This window comes from Echiichthys vipera (genome assembly GCF_963691815.1).
Source record: "Echiichthys vipera genome assembly, chromosome: 1".
Taxonomy (NCBI): Eukaryota; Metazoa; Chordata; class Actinopteri; order Perciformes; family Trachinidae; genus Echiichthys; species Echiichthys vipera.
In genome coordinates, this window is record NC_139826.1 from 24048997 (window position 1) to 24063734 (window position 14738).

At 38.1% G+C, this 14738-nt stretch overlaps 1 protein-coding gene across 1 annotated transcript in view; it reads right to left on the reverse strand.

Annotated features, from left to right (window-relative positions):
* Positions 1-6253: 6253 nt before the first annotated feature.
* cpne7 (copine VII) overlaps positions 6254-14738 on the reverse strand; it is a gene marked incomplete at both ends in the record, with an annotated part of 28216 nt that continues 19731 nt past the window's right edge. Inside the window, 5 exons of the mRNA XM_083940084.1 lie at positions 6254-6406; positions 7970-8206; positions 9359-9492; positions 10087-10138; positions 13856-13910. Coding sequence (XP_083796210.1) covers positions 6254-6406; positions 7970-8206; positions 9359-9492; positions 10087-10138; positions 13856-13910 — 631 coding nt within the window. The remainder of the gene's footprint in view (positions 6407-7969; positions 8207-9358; positions 9493-10086; positions 10139-13855; positions 13911-14738) is intronic.

The following is a 14738-nucleotide window of genomic DNA, read 5'->3' on the forward strand; positions in this document are numbered from 1 at the left end:
CCCACAGACAAAGTTGTGCAGTTATAGAAGGGGATTCTGTTTCATGAAGCAGGAATGGAGCACTGCAGTCCAGCTGGCCAACAAGGCCCTATAGAGCCTAATTATATTACTACATCTGTGGGTGTCAGAGACATAGACAGAGAAGATTGTTAATTCTTCTTCTTCCAGAGGAGAGTGGGTGTTTCCTTATCCTATAGAGACCCTCCTTGTTTTACGCTGGCTGAACATATACAGTACATCAGTGTAAAAGTCCATTTTTAAACTTGTTTACAGATATCAGTTTCACTTTCTGTTGGGTGCATATGGATGTAGCAGGCAAATTATACTGTATATATATTTTCCATCATTAGCCATACTAGTGGAGTTACTCTAGGCATGGTAGCGTTGGTCGACTGGCCTACCACTCTGGTTTGGAATGAAATATCTCAACAACATTTGGATGGATTGCTATGAAATTCTGTGTCGACATCCATGGTGCCCAGGTGACACATTTTTGAGTAAAATTCCTTGACTATTGGATGGCTTGCCATGAAAGAAGGATTTGTAATAACTTTTGTGATCCCTTAAAGGTGCTCTACTCGAAAAACTGGGGGAAAAAAGGGGTTTGGGTTTGCCTCCACACAGCTCTCAAATCAATACTTGAAATAAAGACGTTGCACAATTAAACACTGATCGTGTTTGCGTTAAAACAAAGTTATGACTGGGGAGTTAACTGTCTAATATAATCAACGCACGCAAGGCTACATCATTTCCAGCAAACTTCACGAAAGACACTTGCTTGTTAATGGACACTGCCTTGATACTGATAGGATATTGCTTGACGGTGGGAAATTTTCCCAGAAGGTCAATTTAACTCAACAAAATAAAATAACAACTAAAGTCCCTTCTGTTGATCTGTCTCTTTTCTTCTTTCTCAGCAGTGTGTTTGTGTGAGTTTTGATTCTAGATGACTCATCTATCAACATGTTTCAACAGACTCACTTAAGTTAAGCTCTCTGCATGCACGATCGACCAAGGACACTGAGAAAGCTGCTGGTGACTTGGAACACTGCATCACTAGAACATACCTAAATATTATAATGGTTGTCGGAGAATACATTTTTGTTTTTGTAATGTGCTGCATATTTAACACAGTGTACTCAGATGCTTGTCACAAAAGCCTCATTAGTCATTTGGGATGAATTCCCAACTTCATTCTTCAAAGTGTGAACGTGTGTATATATAGACATGTATGTGATGTACAGGAAGTGCACACTGACTGGGAGATAGAAAGCATGCAACAACATCAGAGCTGGAAGCATTTCAAAGGTGCATGCTGTCCCCCGGGGGAAGGAGGAGACAGCTAATTATTACTGAGATTTCTTATTCTCCATCTCTTATTAGTCATGTCCTCATTACAGACAGTCATTAGGCAATCAGCCACTGAGAATCCTCTGTATTAACTATTTTTACAGTGTCTCCAGCTAGAGCTCCCAGCCACACGAGCATTAGGGAAGCCCAGCTGTGTTAAAAGGTACTGATGTAATCTGATAACATCAAGGCAATGGGCTGATCCCGCTGAACAAACGCACCTTGTCCCAGGGTGCAAGCCTCCTGTTGATTTCATTGCCAGTGAATGTTAAGCGGTGGTGAGTGTTTTTTAATTGTGGCCATAAATCAGTTGGCCAGGCACATAAGGGGTTATGGGAGATCGTAAGAGAGGAAGTGTCGGTGTTGAGCTCACCTGAGGCTCACAGCCCCACTGGAAATGCCTTGTGAAGGACAGCAGCCATCATAATCAAAGTCCAATCTTTTTCATAATAATGTTCGGATGGCCTCCTCCACCACATCCTGCATCTTTGTCCCTGAATCTGACAAAAACGAAGGTCTCCGACTCCCCGCAAGTTGGTGTCACCATGGAAACAATCGTTATTCAAGGCTCTTAACAATAGCCATTAAATGAAAGGAGCTGTCTGATGGAATTAAAGAGTTGGCTCTGTCCTTCTTCCCATGCAATAAGTATTAAAAGCATCTGCAGTAAAACCACACAGGGCAAATTTGTACATGATAGCGTAACCTATATTTCATCAAGCATATCAATATATTCCTCTCATTTCCATCCCTCCCTCCTGTGCAAGGGTGAGCAATGAGAAACTGTGACATGAGTGAGTAGGATATGAGGAAAAACTTCATTCAATACGATAACAAATCACAGAGACAGTTTCAGTTAAATGATGAGATTTATTTGCAAGACAGAGAGCGTAAACTACAAGAACAGAGGTTAGTGCAAATGCAGGCTTGCATATTAGCATATCATAAGACCCAAAGGAATGACCGCACAGCACAGCTTAACAATAAAACTAAGCATGCAATAAATCCCTTTCTTTCTTTTCACTAATCATTTTTTTTATATAAATGATGCACAGGTTGCTTCTCACCCACACAACCTGCAGTTAAACCAGTTGCATATTAGGGTTATTGGCCGTAAACCTTGTCCTGATAAACAGTGGGTGGGTGAAAGAGAGAGAACTAGTGTCTATGGGAGATTTCAGAAAACGTCAGTGTGGTGTAAAACCTACGTCTTGTTAATTTTGTCAGACAATGGCGCAAGTATAGATAGGGGAAATAAGCCGCTCAGTTAATTCTTCACAGCTTTTTTAGAATTCGCAGTGCAAATGGTCACATAAGCTGTGATTTCATCGTCTCCAGTGTTTCAGCTCACTGTTGTTGCACCATTGTGGCACGAATTAAGCTTTCTCATTAAAACAAAAATTTAGTTGGGTTTTTTTTTTTCCTGTGAAGCTTTTTAATGTGATGACACCAGCTCCAGTAGCTCTTGCACCCGGTGATATTATTTAAATACTTTAAACATGATTAATTGCAATGAAACATGTCACTTGTTTGGGGCAAACCTGGTGAGGCATTAAAGACCCATGCACCAGTGTTTAACATGTATTAACATAAGACATCTAATACATTTTGTAATTGAAGTAACCCGAAAAGAGCATGAAACACTTGCATGGGTAATTGTATTGATGTTTGATGCAAGAAAACATTTATTATTGGCATTTTAGTGTTACTTATTTAAAATACTTATTAGATAAAGGAATTACTGTATAATGTGTATGTTCTGGGTGCAATTGTAAAATCCAATCTCATAAAAATGGTAAGAGTACAAGGTAATGAACCATTTGAGCTTATGCTGCTCATGACCTGGGGCCAGTAGCAATTATCCAGGTAGAAGAGGGACAAGAAGTGCTAATCCCTTTTAGATATTAATATGTGAGATGGTTTGCCCAAAAGGAACATAAATATTGGCTGATATCTGCCTTATTTAGTTAGAATAGGTAGCCACTAAAGCTTTTTGGGAAAGCATAAAGCTGGTTTTATCAATAAATGCATTCATCTGTACAAAGTAATCAAATTAACATTTCAGAATGGCAATGTTTTGATCATACTTTTTATGCTGCAAATCTTTTGAGAAACAAGAATCTGTATGACTGTAGGAGGATGTGTAAATACAAAAACAATTCATAAAGCAACGACAAGGTTTCTGAATAAATAACCTATGATGTCATTTATAACTACAGCGGTGAGACCAAAGTTTTTCCAGGATTATTTATATTCAAGTAACTGAGTATGGCTCCAAATCTTAGCCTGCTAAATCAATAGGTCTCCTGTGATCCACAGTGACAGAAGAAATAGTTGTGATCTTCAAAGGAGTTCAAGGAGCAGTCAGCAGCAGAGCTAGCTGTGTTTAGGTACATTCATGAGCAGTCAATAGTCTATCTGGGGAGGGCTGGTGAAGCTCTAGAGGACAAATCAAAGTCTGATTAATATGTGTGGGTTGGGGGTGGATATGTATATGTAAGAGTAACTGTAAAGACTGCAGTTCCAATGCACTTAATGGCTTTTGGCCGAGTGAATTTGTCACCATTCAGAGTGATTCAGAGTACAAATACACCATATAAGATAAATGCAAAAACACAAAGCAAATATACAAAGTATAGAGACATTATTAGAAGAGGCAGCATCTGTCACTTTTACTGTATCAAGGTTTTAAAACAGGAGAGCATGATGATGTTTTTTTGCTGATCTTCATAAAATGTTCTACTTTAGGGGGTAAGTTATGCTTTCTTTGGATCTAATAAGTCCACTTCTTAAACTGAAACCTAAAATGTTTTTTTACTCCTAATGATTCTTGATAATAAATTGTCCAGTCATCTACTTTTGAGTTGAAATATTCTGTATTTTCAAAATATTTGCTTGATAGCACTAAGAAACCATTTCAAGGTTCCTTGCAAATGTAATAAATGGCAGGATGATTAATTTTAAAAAGCACCTTTTCAACTCTTTTATGTTTAATTTACTTTTTTCACACTAATTCTAACATTTGAACATAGCATCTCCCATTTCTTGTTTGGTTAAACGATGACTGCAAACAGCATGGAATTTACAGAACCATAAGAACAGCATATCAAACAGAAATCTTTATGCTTCAAATAGTCAGTTTCAGTGAGAGGTTGTGTCTCAATCTGAGTAATGTTCATCATAATGAATATGCTGAATATTATAAAGCTCAATATAACAGTAGAAAAACCCAAATACAGCCTCTCAATAAAATAGTGGTCCTTCAGGCAAAAGATTCTTAAAGAACAGAATTGTTTGTTCCAGAAATGCACATGTGCAATCATGAGCAAACCTTTAACACTCATTTTATGGTTGTTACTGATCACTGAAGAAATTGACCAATAATTATATTTTTTCAGATTAAGGTGTAAATGTAACATATAAAGCACATTCCAGAGCTGATTTTAAGAACATTACAGTGTGTTTTACAGCACTCACTGTGATTGGCTTTGTGCTTTCGTTGGATCCAAACTGTGCGCTCACCAGTTCAATTCCTTATAAAACATCAAGTAGAATTGTATTGCATAAATGATCGCAAAATCATGATACACACTGCAGAAACGGGAAGAATACTACATAAAGTACATGGCGGCTGGCTCAGAGGTGACAACAATAACAAACAGTTCAGAAGGAAAATATTCACCTGACAAAGGACCAAAAAACATTGTTCATCTTTTCTTGGAAAAAAATGTCATCTGGCCTTGGTCACAGATAACTTCAGAAAAAGCAGCGCGGAAATCCAAACACATCCTATACTCAACTTGCCATTGTGAATGTCATTTCTGTCTTGTTGCTCCCTGTTGTAAATGAAAGAAGCACACAAAGAGCTCAAGCTATAGCAAATATTACGCATTGCTGAAGTTATGTCACTTGCAGTTTCTGCTTTTAAGGAAGGCCCAATTCCTGGGGGCTTAGCTATTTTACACAGACTACACTGCCTGTACAACCTGCGCCTGCTAACTGCAAAACACACTCAATCTTCATTTCTTTAATATTTTTTCTAGATAGGGGTGGTGTCATTCATGGTTTGTGCTGTTGCAGACAGGACATGTTGTTTTTTTTCAAATGGTTGGCGCACCTTGGAAGAGAGCTTTAATTTTTAGCAATAGATTATAACTAATTTATGATTTTCTACTAGTCCGTTCCAATGTCAGGTCATGGTTGGTTTGAAACTGTGGTCTGTTTCTGTCTGGAACTAGTGTTGTCTAAATTAAGGCCAATCCTGCAGACAGACAGTTAGGAACATGAGGAAAGGTCAATGAATTAATAGGTCTAAATGCAGCATCTCTTCTTTGTACTTCATGTGATTCAACCATAACATCTGGATTAAATGTTGTCAGTATTTTCAAGTTGAGCAATCTAAATTGGATTGTGACGTACAGTACAGTATGTATATTACTTCTTCAACATTAACTAAAGATTTGACATAAGGAAAACAGTAACAAAATAAACAAAGATGAGGTGCTGAATATCACGGGCACTGAGGAATAATAAGCCTTCATCCGATCAATGGATCAGCACCGCGGGATTGGCCTGCATGCGTAAGTAATTAGGAGGGGAAGAAAACAACACAATCCTTCAGGACACATGATGCAGAAACAGCTGGATGGTCATGGTTCGCACAGCCAAGGAGAAGCACTGAATCCACACTAAGCAGAAAAATGTAACCCACAGCCTCTGTCGTATCGTATTTGTGTAAACACTTTGATAGGTGCAAAGAATGAAATAAATGAGTAATAACAACATTTAGAAAGATTTTCTCTTCAGTCCTTGTCCAAAATCGCGAGGCATGCGTCCTTTCTCCCTCTCAGTTTGCCGGACTGGCGCTGTGGTCAAACCTTGGTTACAAGAGTAGGATGGCTGGTTATTCCGTTGGGGTGGTGGCGACAGGGCTGAGAATGGGAGTCAGTAAGTCCCTCACAGGACACAGAGGGGAGATGGCCTTATGGCTGTAGTACTCTACTACTTGATTGGGCACCTCCGCCAGAACACATTTGGCCAGGGCTGCAGGTGAGGCCTGCAACAGAGACATAGTTGTCAAAACCACTGTTAGATATTGTTTTAATCTGAGGTACAGAACATTTTCCAGTAAAGCTAGCTTGCTTAAGTGTTCTTTTTCTTGACCAGGGGATTATGGACGGTGTGAATTTTCAGTAGCAAAACACTCATCATTACTTACTGTATGGGTATCATCCTGTGTACGCCTGCGCAATAAATGTGCTTACATTTTTACCAATTTTCTGCAGATCATGTTGTGTAAAGTGGAGTGCAAATATATATATTGCACTTACGTTTTCAATTCTATATTATGGAAGTGTTTACTCATCGTCTAGGTGATTTATATCAATAATATTCAGGTTAACTATATTACCAACAAATTTGTACAGAGGCTAAAAGTCCTCGCCGAAAAACAGCCCGGGTTCGACACTGACCTGTGGCCCTTTGCCGCATGTCGCCCTCTATAAAAAAACGGCTTGAAAGGCCCACAGAAATAATCTTTAAAGAAATGAATTATTCCGACATATTCTCATCAACTTGTTTGTATCATATTTTACAAAATTTAACGCTGTCAATCGGCTGCCGGTATGTTGCCGTGACAAAAGCTGACAATGAGGTTTAGGCTCTAAAATGAGTTGCTTAAGATTAGAAAAAAAGGTTGTGGATTGGCTTCGTACTTCCGGAACACAAATACAAGTCCCCTGGGCAAAAGGCCTGTGTTTTTGGACTTTCCACCCTATACACCCTCCTCCCTATACAGATTTTGGCAGTTTTATACTACGTCATCTGATTTCCGTCTTTGCTCTAGGCATCATTTTTTACAATATAAATACGTAGACTACATACACATTACAGTGCATTACTTTTCATAGGTTTATGTAAGAACAGTAAGTGAGGACAGCAAGACAAAACAGATGGGCGACAACACCGACCGCCATCTCAGTAATACACTGACTATGGATAGCTACCTCATACTGTACAACCCCACTTTAACATACCCAAGATATCCTATTAAGATATTGGGCCACCACAAACCTTCAGATTGCTCAGATTATGTAGACTCTGGAACTCTACTGGAGGGATGAACAACATGTATTCCTTTATTTGCTGTTTTGATGACGGTGGCAGAAAGCACTGTGCAATGCATCGGTTCCCCTATCTGTGTCTCCTTATTTCTCATTAGCTTGTTTCTCTATGGGAGTGTCTGAATTTGTTTTTGTTTTTTTTAATTGCCACAGGTCACTGTATATAGTAAATATAGATTAAAATGCAATTTTTTTGGAGATGTTTCTGTCCATAAAACATCTAGTCCACACAGACAATATAATTGCACAGCTGAAATGTTGCTGGTTGCATGTAGCTGTATTAAGGATACCAAAAATTCGAACTAGTTGGATCTCCTCCAGTCCATGATGTCCATCTGTGGCACTGGCTTCCTGTCTGCTCTTTTAAATAAAAAGGGAGGGGGTGTTATGTAAAAACATTAAATGTCCATGAGCATCACTAGAACAGCAGTCAGAAGGCGTGGAGTTGAAGCTGAAAGTCATCAAGTGAAGATTGACAGACGGAGGAAAAAACTGACCGTTTTGAAGTCTCTGAAGGGCACAAACTGCACAATGTCTCTGAGGACTGGCTCGCCCTTTGGTGAGCGTAGGACTCCATCATCTCCATCCAAAATCTGCATGTCTGTGAAGTCTGCATTGCCCACACCGACAATGATTATGGAGAGAGGCTGGTAGGAGGCTCGCACAATGGCTTCACGAGTATCTGCCATGTCTGTCACTACACCATCCGTGAGGATGAGCAGGATGTGGTATCGCTGGAAGGAGATAAAAGCTTTCAGTCTGTATTAATCCATATTGAGATTAACCCATTTTAACAGTAACTGCGTGGCTATAAGCAAGAACTCCTCTCAGTGTGTGTTGTAGTCTGAAGTAGGCTTTTCATGCTGTCTTTCATTATGTGTTTTGTTAAAGTGTTACACAGAAATTAAGAATTTCCAGAACAGATAAAAAGGGGGAAAAAAGAGGACATAGCAACTGCACCATAAACCACAGCAGAAATGTTTTATGTGTGTGCATGCATGTATGTGTGAAATTAATTTCATGTGTCCACTGAACAGTATAATATTAAAATACAAGAATTACAAGAATACTAACATGGCACAATATACTGTAATCATTTCTGATTGGTCCCATGAGAAATGATTAGTTTGTTGGTACCCTTACTGTGTTTATGTGTTAATCAAAGTGTGTGCCCTGAAAGCCTAACTGTTAACTGTGGTTCATTTACTGATCAAAAGAAGGACAAACATTACTCAGTAAATACAGTAATTGCATGAACGTCAATGCAATAACAAAAGTATAATATTTGAGAACACAATGTGTGTGCAGCAGGTAATTTGAGCAAACAGATAAAAGACTTGTGCTCTTACTCCCAAGGGGATACTGAGGGAAGCGCAGTTAGCCACTTCGGGAATATGAATAAAAGAATACACAATCAATACAGCATTGTATGACTTCACTCCGAATTTGTTCTATAATGGGCCCGTTCTTTGTTTGCTGTAAACAGCGAGGTGAACCAGAGGCTACTTACTCTGGGAACTCAGTGGGATGTACTAAAACAAAGCCTCTATTGCATCCATATATTTCCACAAGAGCTGTTCGATATCACTTCATACTACACCAAATACAAAAAAGGGCTGCCCTATGGCATTTATTAGTAACTGACTCTGGGAAAGTGGGAAAGAAAATTGGAAATTCACCAAAATTACTGTATCTCCAAACTATCTTTTCTTTTTTTTAACAAAATCACACACATTAATGCTACTTTATATGGTCCTCTTTTGATAACAAATGTAATATTTGTCCACTTTCATTCACTGAACCTTCCTGGAAACAATTTGAAATACCCCTGGGAAGACCTGCCTCACTCTTTGAAAACCTCTGTAACAGAGTATAGAGACACTCACAGAAGCATCTTTAATGTTGCCATCGCCTGCTGACAGCTTGGCTATCCTGTTAATGATGGGAGACACATTGGTTGGGCCATACAATTGGATCTTAGGTAGGCAGTTCTGGTATGCCTCAACCACTCCTTGGATCTCTGATCAAAGAGAGCACAGAGCAAAATGAAGGAAACATTAATACAGTTATCTACACTTGTCATTTCACAAGCTGTAACTGTAAATTTAAAGGTGCAGTCGGAAGAATTATTCATTGCAGTCTCACCAAGAATTATAAGAGGACTGAATATGTTTAAGCTGTTCATGTATTTTAACAACTAAACATTTAAGGCTGTGGTTATAATTCAGTGGGCCATTCTGCATAATGAGTACTTTGACATTTTTTATTTTAAGTAAATGTTTATGTACTTATACATAAGACTTTGAATGCAGGACTATTAGTTTTAACAGAGTATTTTTAGACTTTATTGCTACTTTAACTAAGGAAAATATTGGAATCCTTCTTCCACCACTGCCGTAAAGACAAATAAACATAAACATTACTATGATGACAATGCATGAGCCATGAGTGAATACGTTAGGAGTCAAGAATATGATCTGTCATGTATTTATTTACCTGCTGAGCAATAGGAATATTTTATCAGCTGTGTTGTCAGTTTACAGATGTTAATTCTAGTATCATCAGTATAGAGATATACTATTCAGGGAAGCTGGTGTAGAAATCCCTTCCTTACCTTCACATTCATCATCATCTGGGTTGAAATTAATGGCAAAATCATGAGACACCTGTGGATGGAGAAAGAGACGATTGTGAAACACTAATTTGGTGTTTAAGGGGGCTTTGTGCACTGCTTTAAAACATTATTCCCTTTTTTTTGCTGACTACAATTTTGTTATGAAAAAATATATTTTTTAATGCTGTTTGATTGAAACCAACCAAGAGCTCAGCATAACCAAGGGGACCAAAAGTGACCAAAACAGAAACTGGGAAATGTTAGTGAACCTACATGAAAATTTGGCAGCTTTGTGAATGTGCGTTTGACAGTTTTGGCAAGGGGCCATCTGGAATATTTGTGTGGAATACTTGCTTGGCCTGGTGCCAGTTCTCCCCGGCCCCGGTTAAGTGGAAGAAAATAAATAGAAAATGAAGCAATACAGGATATGTATAACAACAGTGACTTAATGGCTGATACATTGGTTCAGAAATTGATAGTTTTGCATTTATTTTAATAAAAGCAGGGAAAATATACTTCTACTATGTTAAAAGAAAAAAAAGTTTAAACAGGATGATAGAAAATGTGTGTTAACTGTATTGTGGGTTTTGCTTGTATCTTAGGCTAATACAGTCAAAACTCAATCAAAAATAAAAGAATATCCATTTCAACCATTGGATAAAATTACCTTACTTCTTCAGGGTTATTTTTTACAGTGCTACTTGGTTATGTGATGTACTGATTTGTGTATTTGCTCCACTTGTTTTAATATCCTGATTCATCACTTCATCACAATACACAGTAGCATATAGCATACATTATATGCTTAATATCTGGTTTCTGAAAAGAGACTACAACCCCTCTTCTTTAATCTGGTCTATTCTTGCTATTCAAATGTCAGATTTACTTTGTTTAGCTCAAAGCTGTTAAATTGGCAAATATGAAACTCCCTCTGGATATGTCCTCTCATAAGAAACCATTTTTTCTCCCTACAACCAACTGTCAGCCAGTTCAGTGACAACTGACTCCTCTCCAGCTGGCTACTTTTTTTCAGTCATTTTTGTCTTTAATGTGATCAACAGCCTGAATTCATCACTGTATAGATAGATATAAGGAGCCTTAGAGAAATTAATCATACAGACCACCATTCGGTTTTTGCATTGGGCAAATGCAGGAGAGGAGATCTTGTTTTGTTTCTCATTTAACAGGCCTGTTTTGTGGTATACCTTTTGACACGGAAACCCACAGGTGTAACTAATAACATTAGTAATGTCTGTCCAGTGTTCTAGTTGTGAGGCTCTAGTATTGTGTAAGCTGGTTCACTGGCATGGCTTATAGGGACACTTAAATGGAACGGAGAATCGTTACGCATTGGTAATGTTTTTAGTTACACCTGTGCCTTTCCTGACAGTCAGTCATTCAATATTTCAATGCCTTTTTTTTCTTTTCTTTTTTAACTTCCCTTGTTTTCACATGTTCATAAAACACCATTTTTGTGGTGAGCACCAGTGGGAAAACAGCCCTTCTTTTAAAGGACATCAAAGCCTACTGTTGCAGTCATTTTCTTACTATGAACAAACAGAATAAACACAACATTTACTGATAAAGTTGGAAGTCAGTTTTGTTAACTTCAATTAAGAGATATCTGTATTTGGGTTTTTGTCTTTTGGATACACTAGTTTGAATATGGCAGGGCTCATTTGGAAAAAGGTGATGTCACATGCTTCCCAACACTAATCAGAAATTTGCAACATTTAGATTTAAATCTGATCACAGTTGTAGAGCAGGCCATGCAAAAATGAACAAACCACACTCACACAGTCCAGATGAAGCACTTTTACTAAGTTTTTTATTTTTAAGAGGCCTGGAATAAAGGAAGAAATGATAGATTGTTGCCTTTGAGTTCTGGTCCAGTTTGTGTTATTTGTTCAATTATGTTCTCTGGTGTCAAAGAGATCCCCCAAAGAAATATCTGATCAAAAGCAATATCATAATTATCTGCCTTCAAATTGACCGCATGCTATGAAATAATGACCAAGAGGTGTCTTGTATGATGTTGTTACCTGGGAGGGATTTTTTGTTTTTATTTTTAAGGAACTTATTGAGCTGCCAAAGTACAAGGTGTAGGATGCAAGAGCACCATTCTGCAATTTTAATTGCTTTTGACTGTGGTATTGTTCTGGGAAAATGCCCTGCACTCACATGCATTAGTGTCTCCATGGTTACCATAGTACTTGTATAAATGTACACATCCCTTCCTGAACAGTTTGCAATAAGCAGGTGGCTTTAATAGTAGTTAAGCTTTAAATTCATGTAAAAATCAATTATGTTCTATCATAAAATCCTGTGGTTTTCTGGCTCATTTACTTTCAGACCATCAAACCAAAGTCCCAATAAAGGCAAACAACTGGACTGAGACCACCTGAAAGGGGGCGTCTTGATGTGGTTGTTAAGTGCACCTCAGAGTTTGATTGGACAGCTGTCAAACCAGCCACAAACAAACCACACTTAACAGGCAAACACACCAGGGTATGTTTTATAAAGATAAAATGGGAAGGGATATTCTTTTGTAAACTTTAGCATTGACTGGTGCGAGTTTAAACTTTACAACAAAGTGTAATTTCACATCTGAATTTAGTTATCTCTATATTCAGTGTCTTGCTCAAGGACACTTTGCCATGCAGAGCCCTAGGAATGATGGTAGTTAAAGGAGCACTGCTCTAACTCCTGAGCCCCGGCTACTTTAAAGGTTTTGTGTCAGTAAATATAATTTCATTGCAATGAAATATGAGGCTTCCCATCCTAGGCTGGCCAATAGACTTCTTAGATATTCACTCATTATATGTTTTCGAATCATACTTATTATGCATAATGTGTAATTAAGGATATAAGAATACAGAGCAACACACTGAAAGTGCCCTCGTCTGTCAAACCTGCACACAGTAGAAGCCTATGATTTCATGGATGCAGTTCATGATTAGTATAATGGCTTAATTAGCATTCACCTGCACCACCAACCGCAATGTGTCAACAGCAAGAATTGACAAATAGTCTCATGCAGTCGCTCTCATGGTAAATGTATAAATTAATAGTTGGTATTTACTGAGCCACATATCTTTGCATGATTGAAATGAGTATTATCAGTGTTTCGCACAGAACAAAGAACATTTAACACACTCAACTGATATATTATTAAACAAGCTAGTGATTTAACTTAGCTTGTGTGTGTGTGTGTGTGTGCGTGTGTGTGTGCGTGTGTGCGTGTGTGCGTGTGTGCGTGTGTATGTGCGTGTGTGCGTGTGTGTGTGCGTGTGTGCTTGTGTGCGTGTGTGCGTGTGTGTGTGTGTACTCATTCTACATGTGTCAGACTTCTCCTCGGGGCTCTATTGAGACTCACCGAAGGCCTTTGGTTTTAAAAGTCCAATTTACTTAAATAAATGGTCTTACACTCTGAATTCTAATGTAAATTGAACATCAACACTATGAGGCCTTTGTTTCATTGGAACATGTTATTTTCTCAAGACAAGTTGATATTTCAAGACATGGGGCTTATGAATAACAATAAACCCAGTAATTAGTTTTAAATGTGAGTTTTTGACGGTATGATGAATTGTGTCAGAAAACAGGTCATGGAAATCAGATGCTTAATGTAAATTCCCAGGGAAGCGTAAAACATATGCATAATATTGTTCATGTGAAGGGGAGGCCAGTGGAAATGAATAGAAAAAAGGGGAGGTTTAGAATGAACAAAAACAGCGAGAGGAGACATATGGAGCGATAAGACACTCACCTCATAATTTGGAGGGATTCTGGCACCAAACCCCAAGGCTGAAAATCTTTTGTCACTGAAACGATAAGCATATTACAGTTACTAGAATTAAATCTGGAATAACTTTTGACAGAGATCTGAACAATATTGATGTCGTATCCATCTGTTCACATTCTCAATGCCAACTCCAGTACTTGTATGCATTTCATTAATGTTGAAAGCTTGAATTATAATTTGAAATCTGGTCCCTGCTGCCAGTGTTTGCACCTGTTTAAAGAGCTTCTCACAGTCTTTATCCTCTCAGTTTTTAGATGGGCAGATATTACTGTAAGAGGCTCTGCTACGCTGGATTGAGTGCTCCTCGTCAAATGCCAGGGTTAACAGATTTGTATTTGTATTTGAGACAAAATCTGTGTCTGAAACCACTCCCTATTTACCAGAGAGATCACTGTATTTACCCTCTGCTATTTTATTTTTTTGTATCAGTATTAAATCTATAGACTATTATAAAGCCCCCAAAAAATTCACACAATTCCTAAAGTGTTCATGGCACGTACAAAACCTTCTGCTAAGAGTACCACAATTTGTGTCAGAAATCTTAGTTTAATGCTAACTATAGAGTAAACTATCAGTCATCTATAACATTGGGACACATTTTATACACAGCTGAGGAGTCAGCAACTCTTGGTGATGAAGGGTCTACCAACAGCAGCTCAAAGTGAAATGGATAGAAGACAAAAGCTTGTGCAAGTCAAGTCCTAGAGTGTGGTCCAGACCTACTACATATGTAAAGTGTCTTAATATAACTTGTTATGATTTGGCGCTAAAACTAAAATTTTATTTAATTTTATTTAATTGCCAGACGTGTAGAGCTCGTAGTCCATACCTTCCTTGCTATCTAAAA